At 44.8% G+C, this 18,076-nt stretch overlaps 1 protein-coding gene across 2 annotated transcripts in view; it reads left to right on the top strand.

Annotated features, from left to right (window-relative positions):
• TIGIT (T cell immunoreceptor with Ig and ITIM domains) overlaps positions 1-18,076 on the top strand; it is a 32,342-nt gene that overhangs the window by 9,847 nt on the left and 4,419 nt on the right. The window contains exons 2-5 of one of the 2 annotated variants that reach the window (XM_070243814.1): positions 433-502; positions 4,093-4,242; positions 5,277-5,606; positions 7,768-7,874. In XM_070243814.1, coding sequence (XP_070099915.1) covers positions 4,179-4,242; positions 5,277-5,606; positions 7,768-7,874 — 501 coding nt within the window. In that variant the 5' untranslated portion in view covers positions 433-502; positions 4,093-4,178. Of the gene's footprint in view, positions 1-432; positions 503-4,066; positions 4,243-5,276; positions 5,607-7,767; positions 7,875-18,076 lie in introns of those variants that run through there. The other variant, XR_002801849.2, reaches the window with a different exon arrangement.

The following is an 18,076-nucleotide window of genomic DNA, read 5'->3' as shown; positions in this document are numbered from 1 at the left end:
CACATGCCACAACTAGAAGAACCCACAACGAAGAATACACAACTATGTACCGGGGGGCTTTGGGGAGAAAAAGGAAAAAATAAAATCTTTAAAAAAAAAAAAAAAAAAAAAAAAAAAGTATATTTGGGTAGCTGCTGATTCAATGGAGTAAAGTTTTTTTTCAAATGGCTTTTGCACATTTCTTGTCAAATTTATTGCCAAGTAAATTATCCTTTTTTGCTGCCATTGTAAATGGCATTCTCTTCCGAAATACCTCCTAACTGGTTAGTAATTGTATATAGGAAAACTATTTGTTTGTTTGTGTTAATTTTATATCCAAATTTTGCAGAATTCTATTGTTTATGGCATTTTTCCCATTGATTCACTTGAGTTTTCCATGTATGAAGCATCAATAACTAGAGATAGCTTTATATCCTTATTTCTAATTCTTAGGCCTCTACCTGCTTCTCTTACTTAATTGAATTGGCTGATACTTCTGAGAAGTTAACTAGTGGTGGAAATAGTGAGTATCCTTGTCTTATTCTTCACCTTTGTGGGAATACCTCTAATGTTTTCCCATTAAAAGAGAGATTGGCTTTGAGGCTCATGTATGCATGTGTATAATTACGTTAAGAAAGGATTTATTGATTTTTTAAAAAATCAGTCATGGGTCTGATGACTGGATAAAGAAGATATGGTATATATAGGCAATGGAACACTAGTCAGTCATAAAAAAGGATAAAATCCTCCTATTCACAACATGGATGGACCTTGAGGGTATTATGTTAAGCGAAATAAGCCAGATAGAGAAAGACAAACTCTGTATGACTCCACTCATATGTGGCATATAAACAAACACATGGACAAAGAGAACAGATTAGTGGTTACCAGGGGAAAGGGGGATGGAGGGTAGGCATGAAGGGTGAAGTCGTGTACCTATAATATGACTGACAAACGATAATGTACAACTGAAATTTCACAAGGTTGTAAACTGTCATAACCTCAATAAAAAAAACATCAGTCATGGGGATTGAATTTTCTTTTCAGCATCAAAGGAAATGACCATATGCTTTTTCTATGTAGATCTAGTATGTAATATTAATGGATTTCCCAGTATTGAATCACCCTTGTAGTCCTAGAATAAATTTTACCTAGTCATTGTGTGTTTTGCTTAATACGCTATTGGGGCCTGTGTGACAATACTTTGTCTAGAATTTTTCCTCAATATTGGTAAGTAAGATCAAGATCTGATTTTCTTTAATTGTGTGCAATCTTAATCATTTTTATAACAATTTGAAATTCACTTCATAAAACTGATTTGGAAGTTCTCCTTTGTGTTCTATGTCTGTCTATTTTAAGTGACATTGAGATGATATGCTCTTTAAAGGTTTGTTATAGTCCCACTGTGAAACCGTCTAGGCCTGGCATTCTTTTTGCTGGTGGAGGGAGAGCCCTTGATGACTGAGAGCTTCTTTGAATGAATTGTTTACTTTGTGGGGGATGGAATTGGCCACCTCAAGATACGTCTCTTTGGCATGAGGATTATTTTGGGCTGGTTACTTTTAAAAACTGCAGACATGAGAGAAATCTGAAAAGTAGAATTTACTTACCCTTTGTTAAGAGACATTTACATTCATAAAGAAAATCTCCATCTGTAAAGGTGTCTCCCTCTCTGTACCAGGAAGAAGGGGGGATGACCTTATCTCTAGAAACTCTTATCAATGCGGAAGGCGAGAACTTAAGTCTGCATAAACTTACCCTTGTTTACTGCGCTTTTCTGGTAATCTCCCATAACTGACTCCTCCCACCCCCAACATCCTCCTTTGCCCTTAGCTGAGGAGGGTATTTAAGATGCGAACCTCCGCCATTTTGGGGAGTTGCTCAGTTTTCCTGAGCTTCTCCCATGTATACATGTTATAAAGCTTTGTCTAATTTTCTCCTGTTATTCTGTCTCATATGAATTTAATTTGTTGTCCAGCCAGAAGGACCCAGAGTGGGTAGAGGAAATGTCTTCCTCCCCTACAACTTGTACTTCTTTCCCAGTCCTAGTTGTCATGGATGTTGAGGGCTCTGGGTAGTAGGAAGTAGGAAGTAAGTTTCCAGAGTAGAGGATACCTCGCCCAGAGGTGGGACTAGGGGGTGGATTGATAGTATAATCTCATCTAGGAAGGGGGAGGAAATCAAGGGGAGCAATGGTGGTGGGTGGGAGGGCTCTGAAGAGAGGCTGCAGCAGAGGCTTAAGCTGAGGAGAGGTCAGCAGCTTCTTCTTCAAGACTTTTCTTCTCACTCTGCATTCCAACCTCTCCTGGGGGGTCTCTGTCCTATTTTCACAGCTGGGAAGGCAAAAGAATTTCCCATAGTCCACTGAAGTCCTTGGCAGCCTTTGTCGGGGAGGTCCTCAGAGTCACCTCATGAAGGGAGCTTGAACTAACAACAGTCAGCAACCCTACCCCCAAATTCTCCCCATTTGCATTCGCCTTGAGCCAGTTTCAGGCAACAAGCCGGGTGGCTCACAGACTTACTAAAAAGCCTCAGGTCCTAGACATTCCTTTCACGTTGAGTATTTGATTTTCTGAGGCAGCTCTCACCACGAGGGGCTTTGGAACAACCATCCACTGCTAGATGGCTCCCCTGTGAGGGGCTTGGCTATGGCAGATGGTGGCTGGGGGTGAGGGGACACAGGACAGGCTCTTCTGGGTGCCCTGAGCAGCCACGCCCCCTTCTCTCCCTTGCTTCCTGTCTCCCTGCTCCTACAGCCCTCTGTGGACCTGCAGGGGTCAGGGGCCTCCTTGCCTCCTTGGCCACAAGACAGCCCACCACCAGGAGGTGCTGGTCTACGAGGCCGAGAGTGGGAGTGCTTGCCTGAGGTCGGAGGTCAGGGCACCTGCAGCTGCAGGATGTTGCACTTGATTAGAGGCAGGGAAGAGGAGGGCGAAGACAGTTGTGAGATCCCGCAAGCTCCCCCACCGCTGCTGAGCCAGACGGAAGACTTTGGAGAGGCTGCAGCTTAAAGACACTGCTGGGATTGGTCTGCGCCCTGAGAGAACCCTAGGTCGTGTTTCCTATGTACAAGTCTCGGGCCTCATGGAAAGTGTGACTATTCTCAGCCCCCTTTGCCCGCTGTTGTGATCTCTGCATCTGACTTGAGCTGAACTTAAAAGCAGATGGGAAGGCTGGGCTGTGAAAGGCCTGGAGGGGTCTGGGGAGTGTTTTTTTAAATTTTTTTGAGGAAGATCAGCCCTGAGCTAACTACTGCCAATCCCCCTCTTTTTGCTGAGGAAGACTGGCCCTGAGCTAACATCTATGCCCATCTTCCTCTGTTTTATACATGGGATGCCTACCACAGCATGGCTTTTTGCTAAGCAGTGCCATGTCCACACCGGGGATCCCAACAGGTGAACCCTGGGCTGCTGAGAAACGGAACATGCGAACTTAACTGCTGCGCAACCAGGTGGGCCCCTGGGGAGTATTTTATGTACCAGGCTGCACTCCTTTCCCCTTCTCATGCAAATGGAATCCCTTTCCCAGGACCTACACCCATGCAGCAGCATCAAGGCTACCCAGATCTATCCAGCCCACAACCCCAAGTCAGGGGAGAAAAAATATGGTGGCTCCTTTTAGAGCTTTTAAATGGAAATGTGAGTCAGTATCTGACTGACCACCGAGGTCACCCTGTGCTGCAGGGGCTGCCGACTGCCCCCAAAGGCTCAGAGTGGCCCGGGGAACTCTCAGTGCAGACCTGCTCTGCACAGCCACGCTGCTCAGCTCTGGCAGTGACCACTGCTGGCTGGGTGGCCATACCAGCGAGCCCAGTGAATACCACAGGTAACAGGTTCTGCAGCATCTTGGGCATTACACAGATGCCCTTGAGCTTGTTAGATAAAGGCTGACAAAAACCAAGCACATTAAGACAGAGCTTAAAAACAGATTGACTAATAATAATCCAAAGACCAGTGTACCTCTAACCACATTTTTGTTTATTTTTTAATGTGTTTCCTTCAAAGTCTTTCTTGTGGCTCGCCCTACGCAGTTTACGTACTTGTTGAGAGTTTTATCTGTTGGTGACATTGTTTTCGCTGAACTCGTTTTTTCCGAGACCCTCTTTTCTCATAGGCTCAGTTTCACCACCATCTGCAGTCGGCCAGTTTCGGTGGCAGAAGAGGCCACATCTGCTTCCTGGAGGCCCCCTGGGCAGAAGCATGCAGTGGTGTCTCCTCCTGATCTGGGCGCAGGGGCTGAGGCAGGCTCCCCTCCCCGCCTCAGGTAAGGCCTGGAAGTGGAGGAGGGAGAGCAGGGAGGAGGAAGTGGGTGGCTGGGAGTGAACGTCACATTTTTCTCAGGGAAGGGAACACAGTCCTCAGAGTCCTGTGTCCCCGTGTGTGAGAAAAGGCAGTCTCTGAGAAGGAGGCCCAGTTCTGTTTGGGGCCGCAGATGAGGAACTTGGGGTTGAGTGTGCCTGATTAACCAACCCAAGAAAAGAAACCGGGAGAGAGAGGGATTAAGGAGGAGAAATGATCAGTTTACTGTTCAGTTTACAGTTCACTCCTGCTCCATTGTCCTTTCTTCTGTCCTTGAGGAAACTTCTAGAAAAACATAGTACGTTTTCTGTGGATTAAAAATGTCTTCTTCACAGATTCCAGAGAGTCTACCATTATAGACTGAAATTATGTGAAATCTATTTCCTTCTATATTAAAAATCACAGACAAATGTTTCTGAGGGGGGCATAAATATTTAAAAACTGTGGTATAATTTAGTATTTATATTGCTTTCTGAACTATCTGAGAGTGGAGCTGTGCCCAAGGGTGCCGGGGGTGGTGAGTGCCGAGGAGGGTGATATTGCCTGGAAGAAACAGTGTTTGTCTCCAAGCCTCCTTTCTTTTTTGATTTTGTGGCTTTCCTGAAGGTTTTTCCAGGCAACCCAAATGGCAGTCAACCAAACAGCCAGGTTTTATTTCAAAGGATAATGTGCCACGCACAGAACTGGCTGCTGGGAGTACGATAAAACAGAAGTGGTGGCTGATAAGGGCTTATATCTGGAATAGGGAGACAAAAATAAAGTATATGGAAATAATCAATGAGCTCGTCATGAAGTTATATTACAGCAGAATATCCTGAGAGGGTGCAGGGCTACGTTGTGTAACAATTATAGTCTATATGGGGGAGTAACAGGATCGACTGGACAGACTATCGCTCCAAAACCCAATTCTGGCCTCAAACCCCTTGGAACTTCTATGGGAACATTCAGGGCCAGCCGTGTGTGACTCAGGACTCATGTGTGCTTTTTCCCCTCCCCTAGGAGCGGTGACAGGCAGAATAGTAACAGTGGGTAACATTTCTGCAGAGGAAGGTGACTCTGTTACCTTGCAGTGTCACCTCTCCTCCACCACCGCGGAAGTGACTCAGGTCAACTGGGAGCAGCAGGACCAACCTCTAGCTGTGTATCACCCTACCTTGGGATGGTACATCTACCCAGTCTTCAGGAAGCGAGTGGCCCCGGGCCCCAACCTGGACCTCATCCTCCAGTCGCTGACCGTGAATGACACAGGGGAGTACTTCTGCACCTATTATACCTACCCTGACGGGATTTACAAAGCGAAACTCTTTCTGGAGGTCCTGCAAAGCTCAGGTATGCCCTCTGGATCAGGGTTGCTGAGGAACCTCATCCTCTAGGACAGAAAATGCTTTCCTGCCAAACACTCCGCAGAGCAGGGCCTTTCCACATTGATTCACATTCGAATCACCTGGGAGCTTTTAAATGGTCCTGATGCTGGTGCCCCATCCCAGAACAATTCCGTCAGAATCTCTAAGGGCAGAGCCTGGATGTGATAGGTTCTAAAAGCATCCCCGGGGATGCAAATGTGCAGCCAGGATTGAGAACCACTGTCTTGGGTAAGAACCACATCTTATGTATATTTGTTAGGAAGACCAGTTGTCAAGGTCATTTGGGAAGGGTTCTCATTGATTAGTTTAGCATTGATCGTGCAAATTAGCATTAGCCCCTACATTTATCAAGGATTAGAGTACAGTGTGTGCTAAGAGTAAATGTCCAGTAACTTACATTTGTCTGGCACGTCACAGTTCCCCAAATTCTCTTACGTTCATTACCACCTGGACACTTAAACCAGTTCTCTGGAAGATGGGAAAGGCTTATTACCATATCTGAGAGATAGCACAGCAGAGAGGTGATGGGCTTAGACTGAGGCCAGACAGCCTGGGTCCAAATCCTGGCACTGCTGTTGACCTCAGACAAGATTACTTAGCATTTCTGTGCATCAGTTTTCTCATCTGTGAAATGAGGGTAGCTGTAAGACCTGACACGGTGTTAATGTAGAACTGAGTTACTCGCTGTAAGAAAATGCCCTTACAACGGCCCCTGGAACGTGGTAAGCACATAGTAAGTGTTGGCTGTGAATCCAGTTCCCGTGTGACTGTTTGATGGAGGTGGAAGCTGAAGGCTGGAGGTGCTCAGAGTGGTGGAGCTGATTTTCACACAGGCGTCCTGCTTCCCTCCGAACTTCTGTGCTGCTATAAATTGTGTCGGTGAACAAGTTTTATGAGTTAGCAAAATATGTGTGAACTGAGAAGATAAAACGTTACCTGAAAGTCTCGTTTCAAATGCTGCTTCTCAGCAGGCTCCCACACAGGCCCGTGCAGCGTGCAGTAAGAACCTTTTCTTGTTCTATGGACAGCCCTCTGCAGCCCCTCCGATGCCCTGCAGCTGTGTTCCCCAGGCCCAATTTGCTCCCCATCCGCCCTCTTTCCACCTGTGGCCAAAAAGCAGGGGACTGCTTCCTCAGGGCAGGAGGAACACTTTCTGGGGAATTTGGGCTCCCCCCTCTCCTGGTACTGTGTGGGTGCTGTGGACACTGCCCTTGTCCTAAGTGACTGCATTCCTCAGACACCTTTCTGGCAATCTAACCCCTTAGTTAGAGGGCAGAGGGCCTGGCCTCGGCTCCACCCTTCTCCTTCCAGACTTCCCTGAGCACCGGGGTTCTGCTCAAGCTCCTGGAAAGGAGCTGGGGATGGTATGAAGCACCCTGGGAACACTTCCGCCTACAGCACAGCATACATCCGGGCCATTGTCCTGTTTCTCTCACACTCTCGTTGAGTCAAACATCACTCATCTCTTCAAAACTCCCTTCCTGCCTCTTCCTGTTTCCAGTTACATTTTATGTCCTAATAGAAATTCACTTGTTCATGCTTTGGTTCCTGTCACAAATATTTAGTCAGCACCTGCTACGTGCCAGGTGCTGGGAAAACAGCCAAGGATAAAGCCTAGAACCTTCTTCCAGGGTCTCACAGCCTCACTGGAATAAGTGTAACAGGCCTAAGGTGAAAAGTTATATGATTATCTTCTTTTTTCTATTTTGATATTAATTTTACTTTAATTTTTAATTAACTTTTTTTACTAGTATGATTATAAATATGAAGTTTAATAAAAGAAAATGTTCGCTTCTGGGTTTTTTTCTGGATGTTATTATTTGTTTCATTTCACACATTACTCAAACTGGTTTTGTCGAATAGAGGGAGGGAGTGTTAAAAATGGGTCCACTCTGGTGGGAAATGTGTGAGGTACGCCCCTGTTTGAGAGATCAGCCATTGATTTCACGATGGGTCAGGCAATGGTCTGCTGTCCGGGGAGCTGGGCTTTAGGACCCCAGGCCTGGGGTGGGAGAAAGGCCTGGCCGATCCCCACCTCTGGCCCTGACGCTGAGGCTTCCCTGGGGGAATGGCTGCCCTTTGCTTCCAGCCTCTGCTCACTCACCCCTGTTTTGTCCTCCCTCTAGTGGCTGAGCACAGCGCTGGCTTCCAGATCCTGTTGGTTGGGGCCATGGCCACAGGGTTGACGGTCATCTGCATGGCAGCCATTGTGGTGGTCGTATTGGCTATAAAGGTAATGACTCTGGCTGCATCTCTCAGGCATGGGCACCACACCCCAGCCACCCTGGCACTTTCAGGTCCCCTTTCTGTCCAGAGAGAGACCTAGATGTGATCCCCCCACTGCTCTTTGTGCCTTTTGCATGTCGTTGCTCTGTCTTGTAGTGAAGTTTATGCTGTTCTCTTGTCCCCTCCCTTGTCTGGGAGCTCCTGAAAGGTTGGACATATATCCTCCCCATCTTGCTGTCGTCTATAGTTTCTAGTTCCTGCCTGTCCCTTAAGCCACTTCCCTGAGACTTTGACTTACCTACTGTGAGTCTGACGCCTCTTGGGCATCTACTCCATGCAAGAGTGTTTTGTACATCAGCTCACTTAATTTTCGCAACCCTTCAGGAGTGCTGGGCTACCCAGGGCCTTTGCAGGATGAGAAATATACACTACAGAAATTTAGGGGTAAAATGTACATGGCAACATCAGTAGGTTTTAACTCCTCTGTTACTCTAGCTTAAGAGGTCATGTGGCTGAAGCAGTCCTGGATGGGGAATTGGAAGATTTAGTCTCTAACCTTAGTACTGAGTGTGTGATTACAGGGAAGTTGTTTAATCTTCCAGGTCTCCATTTCTTTCTTTCTATTTTTTTTTTGGTGAGGAAGATTTGCCCTGGGCTAACATCCATTGCCAATCCTTCTCTTTTTTTTTCTTTTTTTGCTTGAGGAAGATTAGCTGTGAACTAACATCCACGCCAATCTTCCTCCATTTTGTATGTGGGTTGCCTCCATAGATGGCTGATGAGTGGAGTAGGTCTGCACCTGGGATCTGAACCTGTGAACCTGGGCCCCCTGGAGTGGAGTGCATGGAACTTTAACAACTCGGGCAAGGGGCTGGCCCTTGAGTCTGCATTTCTTCATGTATAAAATGGGATTATGGTTCTGCTTGCTTTGTATCACAGAGTTGTGATGAGCAGGTGGCATATTGCATGTGAAAGCTTTGTAAACAATGAAGAAATATATCAATGTCTTTCTGTCATAGTGGTAGCTGTTGTCTGCCCTCTTACCTTTTAGGCCATCCCAGGTTGCCTTAATTCAAGTCACCAAACAAACATTCTGGGGAACGCAAGCCTGTGATTCCCAACACTGTTTTCCTCCTCATCCTAGATCTGCCTCCGTAGTTCCTGGCTCACTGTCCCTCCAACTCTGGTTCCACTCAAGTAACAACTCAACTCTGTAGCCCCGAAACTACTCTCCCTGGACTATGCACTTGGTGCTAATACTACTGAAATATGGGGCTTTACAGCTACCACCTTATTTTTTTCAGATTTGTTTTGCCTGTTTTGTTCCCCCATTCTTTCTTGCTGCCTTTTAAAAATATAATTATTTAAAAATTTTATTCATTTTTTATTGAGGTCACATTGGTTTATAACGTATACATTTCAGATGTACATCATTATATTTTGACTTCTGTATAGACTGCATTGTGTTCACCACCAAGAGTCTAGTTGCCATCTGTCACCGTACATGTGTCCCTTTACCTCTTTAGCCCTCTGCTCATCCCTTCCCCTCTGGTAACCACCAATATGGTCTCCGTATCTACGTGTTTGTGTTTTTGTTTATCTTCCACATATGAGTGAAGCCATACGGTATTTGTCTTTCACAGTCTGACTTATTTTGCTTAGCATAATACCCTCAAGGTCCATCCATGTTTCTTGCCATGATTTGAATTATGTACTTTTCATTATTAAAACGGTTCATTTGGGGTCTTGCCCGGTGGTACAGCAGTTAAGTTTGCACGTTCTGCTTCAGGTGGCCTGGGGTTCACCAGTTCGGATCCCGGGTGCGGACATGGCACCGCTCATCAAGCCATGCTGTGTAGGCGTCCCACATATAAAGTAGAGGAAGATGGGCATCGATGTTAGCTCAGGGCCAGTCTTCCTCAGCAAAAAGAGGAGGATTGGCAGATGTTAGCTCAGGGCTGATCTTCCTCCAAAAAAAAAAAAAAAACTGATTCATTTGGTAGTTATACATTTTTTTTGTTATTCTTTTAGTGGCTACACTAGAGATTACAAAATATGCTCCTGCCTTATTAAAGTCTAATATAAATTAGTACTTTTATCATTTCTTGGATTATGCAAGAACCTTAGAACACATTAACTCTTTTAATCCACCTCCCCAAACTATAGCTATTATTGCCATATATTTTAGTTCTCTGTATATTTTAAACCCCAAAAGAAATTATTCTTGTTTTGTGAATCAATATTCACTTAGATGTACCCTTTCTATTGCTCTTCACTTCTTCCTGCATGTTCTGCCTTGTAACTAAGATCATTTTCCTTCGGCCTGAAGAATATTCTTTATTATTTCATTTTGTGCAGATATGCCAGGGATGAATTATCTTGGTTTTTGTTTGTCTGAAAGTATCTTTGTTTTTCCTTAGTTTAAAAGTGATATATTTGTTTTGCTGGGTATAGAATTCTATGCTGTCTGTTACTGTCTTTTAGCACATGGAACATATGATTCCCTTGTCTCTGGCTTCCTTTATTGCTGTTGAGAAATTATGTGAGAGGTTTATTTTTGCTCCTTTAAAGCTATGCTTTTTTCTCCTGGTTCTTTTCAAAATTTCTTTCTCTGGCTTCCAGCAATTCTCCAGTGATATAATTAGATATAGTTATCTTTGTATTTATTCTGTTTGGGGTTTGGCGTGCTTTTTGAACTTGTAGCTTGATGACTTTGTCAGGTTTAGATCATTCCTGGCTATTGTCTCTTTATATATTACTTCTTCATTCTTGCTTTCCTCTCCTTCTGGAATACTAATTACAGGTATTTTCGGCATTTTCACTTTTCCCCATGTCTCTTATCCTCTTTTTTTGTATTTTCCATCCGTTTATCTCATCAAATTTTAGAGTGGATGTTTTCTTTTCACATACCTTCCAGTTGACTAAGTATCTTCTTTGATGTATCTAATCCTCTGTTAAACCCATCTATTAAGCATTTAATTTCAGCTATTGTATTTTCCAGATCTGGGGCTTCCATTTTGCTCTTTGTTTGAATAATTTACAGTCTGCCAAAATTCTCAATCTTGTCTTTGAATTCTTTGAAACTATTAATTATAGTTATTTTGAACTCTGTGCCTGATAATCCTATTAATTGGGTCAACTGTGGGTCTTTTACTATTGTCTATTTTTGCTTCTATCTTATCTTCTTGGCTATCTGGTTACTTTTCATTGAGTGCTGTGTATTCAACATGGAAAGCTTTGAGGCACTAAGTATCATTTTACTCCAGAGAGGATTCCTTTTTGCTTCTGTCACGAGATTGGTCTGGAGGCACCAGCATTCTCAAGTCACCCTAATTAAATCAGTAGTGAGAAGTTTTTTTTTTAAGATTGGCACCTGACCTAACAACTGTTGCCAATCTTTTCTTTTTTTCTTCTTCTTCTCCCTAAAGCACCCCAGTACATAGTTGTATATTCTAGTTGTGAGTGCCTCTGGTTGTGCTATGTGGGATGCCACCTCAGCATGGCCTGATGAGTGGTGCCATGTCTGCACCTGGGATCTGAACTGGTGAAATCCTGGGCTGCTGAAGCGGAGTAAGTGAACTTAACCACTCAGCCACCGGACTGGCCCCAGTAGTGAGAGGATTTAAAGCTGGATTTAATTTCTAGTGCTTCCTTGCTCATATGGTTTAGTCCTTTGGGGACCCAACCAAAAGCCCGTGGTGTCTGCCAATGTCTCCTCTCCTTGGTGGTTTCCAAACTCCAAATTTTGTCCCTCCAGCCAGAAACTCTGTGTTATCCTCCGTATCTGCCTCTTAGCCAAAACTTTCAGTCAATTGCCTCCCGGAAAAAATGTCCCTAAGTGCTCATCTCATCTCTCTGGGCTTCCTTCTTTTGGATCTTGCTCCCAAGCCCACAAATTCCTCACTATTTTGCTAGATCTCGGATCACTACAAATGGATGCTTCTAACATTTGGTTCAATTTTTCTAGTTGTTGTCAGTGGCAGGGTTGGTTCAAAGTAGCATAATCAATCATAATTCCACCACAAGCAAAACTCCTTGATGTTGTGTTTCATATGGGTATTTGAAGGTTGACTTTTACAAGCAGAGCTAATTTAGCTAGCCCATCCACTGCATACCTTGGGCTATATTGAGTCAAGACCCCCCACCCGAGTTCTAGTCCCACCATTCCTGATTCCTGACTAGGCTGTTAGCCTGCATCTGGCTGGGTCACTGCCAGTCCCAGAGAGGTGGAGGTTTAGACAGCTTTGTGTTCTTAGGCTCTGGTTCCATCTTGCTTGCTTATGGTGAGTTCTTGCCCTCTTTTTCTTTCTTCCTCTCCCAGAAATGGACCATCCTTTGATTTTCTCTTCTTTCTTATTTAATGTTTATTTGACACTTTTACTCTTGTCACTCCCCTAAAGACCATAGAGAGCTCTTTCCCTATCCAGGCCTCAGAGTTGGGGTGAATCGCACAAACTAAAATTGCTTAATAAGAAAGTGCCATTATAATGTTTTTTCTGCTTAGACCTCATGGCATTTGGCATTTTAAACAATCAGAATTCTTTATGCCTGCCTTGACTCCTTTGTGTATATTTTCCTACTGTTAGTTCAGCCTATGGAGTTACACTTTTTCTGCACATTCATGTATATTATCAGTGACCAATCTTGAACTTTTAGCCTAATATTTTACATCTTAAGTTCTCCTAGTTTTCTGTGTAGATAAACCTATTTTATTTTCATTAACTACCATCACTAACAAAGGTAGTGATGTAATAAGAACATGTTCCATTTGACACACATTCTATCTTCAGCCAGATCTACAAATGAAGAGAGTCCAAGAACTCTTACTCTAACCTTATTTCACTGAGAACAGTTTGGAGTGAGGATGGGGAAAGGTATTTTGGTAGCAGAGCCAAAGTCATGTTCCCTTCTGTGAGTTACAAATTGCCCAGGTCTTCCCCAGTTATGGGTCTAAAAGTTCTTGAGGCACCTGTTGAATCTTGCTAATATGGTCCAGAGATAATTAAAGAAATTCTCCAAATGGTAAGAAAGCTCATGTGATAGGTGAAAGTTACATAAAGTCTTATACTAGCAGATGACTGCTTGGTCCACCAACTCTTTTACAAAAGTCTCTGTTGTCCCATGGTTCATACCCTCACTTCTTGGTTTATGAGGTAAATGTTGAGGTTGCTGACCTACCTGGTTCGTAGAGAAGTTACCATTTGTCAGGGTCGGCTCCGTGACCGAGTGGTTAAGTTCGCGCACTCTGCTGCGGCGGTCCAGGGTTCGGATCCTGGGCACGGACATGGCACCACTTGTCAGGCCACGCTGAGGCAGCGTCCCACATCCCACAACTAGAAGGACATGCGACTAAGATATACAACTGTGTACGGGGTGGTGGTGGTGGGGGGGGGTGTTTGGGGGAGATAAAGCAGAAAAAAAAAAAAAGGAAGAGAAAAAAAAAGAAGTTACCACTTCTTTATCATTCAACAGACGTGGTTGAACAGAGTGTTGGGGATCCAGCAGTGGCTGAGATGTGGCTAGTGCTATGCAGGAAGCCAATAACCCATAGTATGTTCATTTATGTCTTGTCTCTCACAGTAGACATGATTCAGAAATGAAACCTCTAGGGGAAGTGAGGATAAAAGAAGTGATTGACTAGAGGGGAGAGGTGAAGAGAATGACGATTGCTTTCTGAGCTTGGAAGGGAGCTGCTATGGTGGTTGGTGAACAGATGTCCTCTGTTGTCACCAATGTTCTACAGCTCTGGAATGGACATATGGAAGGTTCTTTAGAAGAAGCAGAACAAATTTTCTTATTAAGGATTAAGACTGGTTAGTTTTCATGCCAGTAACCCAGACTAACTTTGGTCATTTTGTGTAGGAGATGGGGAAAGGGGAAAAGGTAAAAAGAGAGAGTCCAGTAGCTGTCAAATCCTGTGGCACCCCTTCTATAATGTTTTATTCACCAGCCCCTCTTTGACATTTCCACTGCTGCCTGTCTAATTCAGGTCCTCTCTGCTTCTTTCATGTACTTTGACTATAGTCTCCAATCTTCTCTCTCTCCTCACTCAAATGCATTTTACACTTGTATTATTCAAGGTTCAGCAGGGAACACGTAGTACTCTCAAGTTGTGCAGTTTGAGGACAATTTAGTAAGGAGACTTACGAAGGATTAGGCAGCATATAAGGAAACCATAAGGGGGAGTGTAGCAGTATGTTGTTACCACTCCTGTTCTTTTAGGGGCAAAGGGAGAAGGTGATTACTAGAACCTGGAAGAGAGATTGTGTGGAGGGGACAGCCTTGAGAAGGGCTGTAATCTTAGATGGAAGGTCACAGCCAGTCCAAGGCCACCTTGCAGAGAGCGTGCCAAGGGAATATACACCCTCACTTCACTCCCCTTCCCTCCATTCTCCTACTGTTGCTCTGAATTGCCTGAACCCAAACTCAAGTGAGAGGGCAAGGGACCCTACTGATGCAATACATATAGTTCAGGCTTCTTAGGGCACCAAATAGGATGCAGAAGGTTGGAGAGTGGAGATGAGGGGTGAACGAATAGGATCCACACTGGTACTGTTCATAGACTTGGAACCTGGGTGAGAGACCTTGACTTTTCATGGGGTGCTGACCTCAGCCTTCTCTCATGTATTCTTGATCCCTTGATTATATGTATAAGCAATACCCTTGTTGGCTGTTCATCTCTATTTCTCCTAGGAACATTGTGCTTTATTAGCCATGGTAATATCCTTGTGGGTCGGACTTCCTTGGCTGTGTTTGCAGTAATTACATCCACTTGGTTCTTTAAGTGCTGCCACCTGCCCTTCTATCGTGTTGGGATCTCCTCTTCCCTGTTGCTACTAGGGATCCATACTTATAAAAGCATCTCCCACTTCAGGTCCATCTTACACAGAGAGGTAACACTAATTGAGTTAACATAACCTCAATGATGCTGGTGCTCCTCACTAGCCCATTCCTTTCCACCTTAGTAAAAGCGTGTCCTCTGGATCTTCCCTAGAAACATAATCAGCTGTTGGATTTTTAAAATTATGTAGTACAGGGATTGGCAACGTTACTCTGTAAAGGACCAGGTGGTAAATCTTTTAGCTTTGTGGGCCACACAGTCTTTGTTGCAACAATTCAAGTCTGCTGTTGTAGAGTGAAAGCACCATAGACAATCCATACATGAATGAGTATGGCTGTGTTCCAATAAACTTTTATTTATAAACCCTGAAATTTGAATTTCACATAATTTTCATGTGTCATATAATTTTCATGCCCTTCTCTGGGGAATGGGGGGTAGGACTGAAAGTTCCAAGCTTCTTATCATGGCCTGGTCTTTTAGTGACCAGTCTCCATCCAGAAGCCCCCCAAAAGTTGCCTCATTGGAACAAAGGACATTCCTATCACCCGGGAAATTCCAAGGGATTTAGGAGCCCTGTGGAAGACGTTCCTGTCACTCAGGAAATTCTACGGATTTAAGGAGGTCTGTGTCAGGAACTGGGGTTAAAGACCAAGTGTTAGCAGGAACCGGGGGTAGAGACCAATATACATGTTATTTTACATCGGTCCATCAGAGCATTCCCACTTCTCTGAGCATTTTGTTTCTTTCTTCCACAGTTTGCCAAAGCAGTGTTGGCATCTCTATGGACGAAGTGTTTTAGACTTCTCTCCCGGGGTTCCTGTGAGGGTGTTAAATCTTGAGTCATGGGATGTGTCCCAATATTGACAAATTATCCCTCATTCCATCTTATGTTTTATTTGCCCAGCCCTGATCCATCACCTTCAGGATTCACTCCCAAACATACCCTCGCAGTTCCTGCCAGTACGTGTTAGCCAGGCCCTTTAGTTGTAACCTCCTTCCTCCCTTACTGTGCCCAGCATTCCCTGCGATTTTACCCTAATCACAGGGCCAATGGCCAGTAGAGGAGGTAGAGGTCCTGGCAGGGCCCCATCTTCCATCAAAAGGGAGGGGGCCCCTTCTGCAGCTCCGGATGATGCAAGAGAAGCAGATGGCTCAAGGCTCTCAAGTCCATTGACCCAGAGATCCTCCTCCCAAGTCAAGGATCCCTCCTTTCCTACCAAGGCCCCATTTTGGCATCAGAGACTTGCCCAGGCTGAGAATCCAGCCTTCGTTGAAGTTCTGTCTCTCTTACAATTAGGTCCTGTGCCTGGTCTTCAGTGCTGGAGATGAGGTTTCCTTAAGTGCTGCCAAGGAGGAACTTTGAGTCTCACACTTTGCTTTCAGATGCTGACAGATCTGAGCCTGTCATGTTCTCTCCTCAGTGCATCAGTGGAATTTAGTAGAAGTCACCAATTCCACAGTCCTTACCCCATACTTCTCATATGTCAGAGATGTTGCACCAACTCAGAATCCCCTTCCATCTGTGTCCCATCCCACTTCACCACCAGTGGTGGGGTCCATATTCCCATCCAGCTGCTGAGGGCTTCTCCTCCACAATCCCATCCTTAGCATTGACTTCTAGGGCTATTTTCAGGAGCAACTCTTTTAGATCAGCTCTCCAGAAATAGAGCCTGACATGCAAATTCTGCGAGAGTGATTTATTGGGGTGGGCTCTCAGATGAAGGGTAGTGAAGGAAGTAGGATAGGGCTAAAGGAAGAAAGCTCAGCTTGATGTGGTCTCAGCTGAAGATGTGGGTGAAGCAAGAATTGTACGCAAATTTGGTCACATCTTGAGGTAGGGAGCTGGTCTTTTGAAAGCTCACCTCAATCAGTCATTGAGTGCTGGCTGCTCACCAGGGAGGGCTCAAGAGCAATTCTTCGGAGAAGGGGAAGCTGTGAACAGCTCACAGCCTATCCTTCCAGCATCTGGGGAAGGGGAGCCCTGGGCAGGTAGGGCGAATCTGAGTAGAGCATCAGTAGCATTCCCTACAGACCACGAGAGCTGGTGGATTGCAATTTTTAGGAGCATGGCTTTGGAATCAGACAGATCTGGGTTTGGATCCTGGCTCTACCACTTGAGCAGCTTTGTCCCCTAGCTTTGCTAAGCCTCAGCTTCCTTGTCTGTAAAATGGGAATAATTATGGTGCTGCCCTCGCAAGGTTGTGGGAAAATTTAAGTCAAATAATTCATGTGAGGCACTTGGTATTTTTCTTGGCATGTATTAATAACTCATTTCTTAAGTTCTTATAATTAAATTTTATTTACATAAATTTTATTTACCATAGCAACTGATGCTCAATAAATATTTATTTTCATGGACTGGTGATGACTAAATGAATGAATATTATTTGCTAAGCAGCTATCAGGAAAACTGCCCCCAGGGACTTTCTGTGAGGGAAAGGAGAGATGGGTGTGTCTAGCTCCAAGACAATGACAGCCAACTGTCCGTTTTCCTCACGTTCTCCAAGAGGGCAGTGTTTGTCCTGGCAGAACCCAGCGGCAGTCTCCATAGCTCCCTTTGGTCCTTTAGGACAACATCAGTACGTTAATTCCAGACTTGTTTTTTACACTGATTACAATTACAGAGTCCCCTGCCCAGGATGGAATGAAAACGGAACAGCTGAGGGAACCATCTCAGGCACACTTACGTTTCCCAGAGGACTTTTGGAAGCCAAAATAGTCTTAAGATTCCACAGCAAGGGTGGCCAGTTTGGGAATGAGAACACATCAGCACAAAAGGTCACAATCAGTTCTTTGAGGAAGAGTTGGGTATTCACATTTTAAAAATGCATGGGTTTGCATCAGGGGATCTAGTTCTTCTTTTAAGCACAGCATCAGCATGACTTCTGATAACAACCTTTTCCTCATACCTACAGTTAGGTGCAGCCACTTCTGCGGAAAAAGAATGAATGAAACAGTACATGGAAAGAGACTGCCTGACTCATACATGTGTTTCTGGAACACTGGCCTCCCTCTAGGCCCAGCTCCTCAGGGCCTGCAGTGTGTGCCATCCCTAGTTTTTGATATTTGTCCATGATGCATATCCATGTGGCCCCATCCACCCTCCTCTCGGCCTCCCTGCATATACGTATGCTCTGCTGAGCTTGACGCTAGCCAGTGGTCATGCTGGTGTTTCCTATCCAGGAAGCAGTGGGGGTGGGGCAGGGGGGATGAGGTTTGGTTTGTGTTTGTTGTTATTTTCCAAGCCTGTCTGTGGCTCTTTGTGATTCTGTCTTCAGACCTATGGTGGGGGGAGTGACGTGCTTTAGAGGAGTCTCAGTAAAGCTGAGAGGGTGTCAGCTTTGCACTGGGTGTCACCAGGCGTCTTT

Source organism: Equus caballus, chromosome 19 (assembly GCF_041296265.1).
Source record: "Equus caballus isolate H_3958 breed thoroughbred chromosome 19, TB-T2T, whole genome shotgun sequence".
Lineage (NCBI taxonomy): Eukaryota > Metazoa > Chordata > Mammalia > Perissodactyla > Equidae > Equus > Equus caballus.
Note: the sequence above shows the minus strand (reverse complement) of the source record. Positions and strands in the feature narration are given on the sequence as shown.